A 3,315-nucleotide genomic window follows, 5' to 3' on the forward strand; every position below is an offset into this window, starting at 1 on the left:
TTGTGAAGTTAAGAGCAAGAATAAGTTATCGATCGAGATCGCTATAACTGTGAATTCTTGTCATCCAAATTTATGGCAGGCAACAACTGCACGTAAAACAACATTAATTCATCTTTGTGTTTACTAAAGATTTAACATACTGCAAAATCATGAGAGAAACAAAATACTTTTTGTATGAACACACTCTACGGGTGTCACTTTGTACTACTACCTATCTTCCCCCATCATCCTTGTAGGTCGTCACGTGGTCTGTGATTGATCTACTATAATCGACAAACATTTCAAATCGAAAATCTCAATATGCCAGATTCTGAAGAACACGATAAGCATTGTTGTATATTCTCTGACCAGTTCCAAGTCCGTTTCTGGGTTGGTGTAATACTGATAGTATATTTGTGCTTCGGTGCCTTTATATTTGTGATCATGGAGGAATCACACGTAGAAAGTCAACTACAATTCAAAGAAGAGTCCCACCAACAACTACTTGACATATTATGGGATATGAACCTCAATTATACAAACCGTGAAATCTGGGCTCATGAAGTGACCAAAGTTATTGCTGATTATGAAAACATAGCCTGTAACACTCCACCACGGTCTGTCTCTTTCTCGACTGGATTCTACCTTGTTGTAACAGCTATTACAACTATAGGTAAGTAATAGAGATACCGCCTTCTGTATACATGGAAAGGAGTTGGGTGTTTTTTTGTTGAAATATTTACTTGAAATGACTGACTTATTTTCAGTCTCACATGTATACCTATACCCATACACACATGCAAAAACAGACAGACAGACAGACAGACAGACAGACAGACTGCAAAAAGAGAAAACGTGAGGAAGGGAGCGGAGGGGGAGGGAGGGAGAGAGGAAGGGTACATTTGGTAAGCAATATACAGTGTAGCCTTGTGATTTCGTTTTACACCTTGCAATACATACAGTAAATAGTGAAGACAACATATTGGGAACATTCTAGAAATCAATGACATATTGATTTGTACATGATTGTACACATTTTTGTGTTACCACATCTAGGTTATGGTGATGTTGCTCCATTAACACAAGCTGGAAAGTTTGTAATGATATTATACTGTGTATTTGGCGTACCCTTAAACCTGCTGTTTTTGGCATATTTCGGTGCACTACTATTGAAGTATATGAAGACGATATGTAACAAATTGGACTGTGAACTCAAAACTGATCAGTCGGAGGACCCAGCAATGATTGTCACTACAGATAATAATACTAATAATACGCAATCATTCCACGACATTCCTAACACTGGTGAAACATTGTCAGCAGAAGAAGAAGGACAACACGTTGTACCAACAAATTCGAACGCCGGATCCGAAAATAAAACGTGCTGTAAAGGAAGCATATGCAATGAGTCTAACAAAGTTCTTCTTTCTTTATTTTCGCTTTACGCCCTCTACACAATCCTTGGTGCCATATTTATGTATTTTACAGAAAGCGAATGGACATTTGTTGATTCCGTTTATTGTACATTTATCTCGCTTGCAACTATCGGATTTGGTGATTTTATTCCTGGTGTGGACTCGTCCTTCCAAGATCACGGTGTACTTAGTGATATTATTTACTTTCTGTTTACTTACGCTGGACTTATCATATTCTCTGCCTGTTTCCAAGAATCGGTGGATAAAATAAAGCAACGTGTTGACAAGATAGAGAACAAATGTTGTTGGCATAATCGATGTGGGGGACGGGTTTCACCAATGGATAGAAGCCCGGATAGAAGTTCTATTGAATTGACACCTGTACAAGATAATTTACAACAGCCATAATTTATTTTTCAAATCTATCGACAATCAGGCAACCATAGTATCCGATCATGGATGCAATATCAAAAAATGTGTGATATGACGCTATTTAATTTGCATTCAATTTGAAGTGTAGTTTGGTTGACCAAAAAAAATCTAATTTGTTTAAATATTTAGGTTAATAATCTCAGATAAAGTGCGCAAAGTTCGTTCACTTACCTCACCCACCTATCCATTCATCCACCCCCAATCCACTCGCCAGACAGCTCGCCCACCCACCCACCCGCTCGTCCAGCCAGCCAGCCAGCCAGCCAGCCAGCCTTTGCTTTGTCATTCTCAATGGAGTTATTGCATTATGTGTAAATTACTGTTCTTGTCTTGTATTTATATGATATTCAATATTTTTTCATATATACTTTGAAAAGAATATCCTGTATTTGACATTGCTGTAAGTCAGCTCCATTAAGAACTAAAGACTCAACAGCAACGACAATAACTCGCTAGTATACTCACACTCCTCATTTACCCACAATTCACACGTCTTGTAATAAATATACGCTAATTAATGCTGTCTTACAAAAACGAAATTTCGATTTTAGTGCAATTATCAGCCATGAACGGAACCATGTACTGATTACTAAAATACATTGACGTAGAGGGCGCAATATACATGGGTTGTGTGGAAATTGAAGTCTTCGAATGTGCTCACTCTGGTGCCATGGTAGAGAGAGAGACGACTGAAAACAAAAGTCAATTGCTTATGTCCTATTAAAGAGGGAGCACTATTGATATTATTGCTGTTTGTTAAAACACAATTACTTTGGGGTTCATTAACATAATATATTCATCAAGAGGTTCTATAAGCATTGCTTTATTATTGTAGATATGTGATAAGTGTACATGATATGTTACATGTACGTCGTACACCCACATTCGTACATTGTGATACCATCACAAATCCATAGAATAAAAATAGACACATTATTTGAATTATATAGTTAGACCATTTATAATTGCGAAATGTGATATCATGTTAATATTTGTACATATTGAATCATATGTTGTAAGGGGTATTCTCCATATCCATGGTTGGTACGGGTATGCCCTACATTGTATATTGGGTTACTTTCTATACAGCTGTACTGTGCAGGTCTGACCCCCATCTCCATACATCTCTCAATGTGATGTCTCATCAGCAGAAACTGGTTTGCGAGAATGACGTCTCTTTACGTAAACCGCTATGTTGCCTGTCATTGGTTGTAATACTGTCGGCTACGATCGATCCTTCAATTGCCAAATAATACTATCAAAATCGGAGATTTATGTGAAAGGAAAGGGATTAGTACCAAAGGGTTCTAAATCCATATTATTTTGGGTTTTTCACTTTTAACATTAATTTTTTTATTCATGTGTTCAGAAAAGGTCATCCTTTATTCCGAAATCTAACTAGATAAAAACGTCACGTAAAGCTGATTCAAAGTTAAAAGGCCTAGCGAAATTTTTATATTTATTTTTGTTATTTTCTAAAAATTAAATG

General features: G+C 36.8%; 1 protein-coding gene across 1 annotated transcript; it reads left to right on the plus strand.

Moving 5' to 3' along the window:
• Positions 1-300: 300 nt before the first annotated feature.
• Positions 301-1,802, plus strand: LOC144436838 (potassium channel subfamily K member 16-like). Its single transcript, XM_078125696.1, has 2 exons — positions 301-652; positions 1,036-1,802. Exons 1-2 carry the CDS (start codon positions 301-303, stop codon positions 1,800-1,802), a joined length of 1,119 nt encoding a protein of 372 aa, XP_077981822.1.
• The last annotated feature ends 1,513 nt before the right edge of the window (positions 1,803-3,315 follow it).

The sequence above is a fragment of the Glandiceps talaboti genome, chromosome 6 (genome assembly GCF_964340395.1).
Source record: "Glandiceps talaboti chromosome 6, keGlaTala1.1, whole genome shotgun sequence".
Taxonomy (NCBI): domain Eukaryota; kingdom Metazoa; phylum Hemichordata; class Enteropneusta; family Spengelidae; genus Glandiceps; species Glandiceps talaboti.

What these genes read in the sequence shown, in the direction of transcription:
- LOC144436838 (XM_078125696.1), top strand. Translation starts at nt 301, where the DNA reads ATGCCAGATTCTGAAGAACACGATAAGCATTGTTGTATATTCTCTGAC. An exon ending in AACAGCTATTACAACTATAG is followed by an intron (nt 653 to 1,035) that starts GTAAGTAATAGA and finishes TACCACATCTAG; the next exon opens with GTTATGGTGATGTTGCTCCA.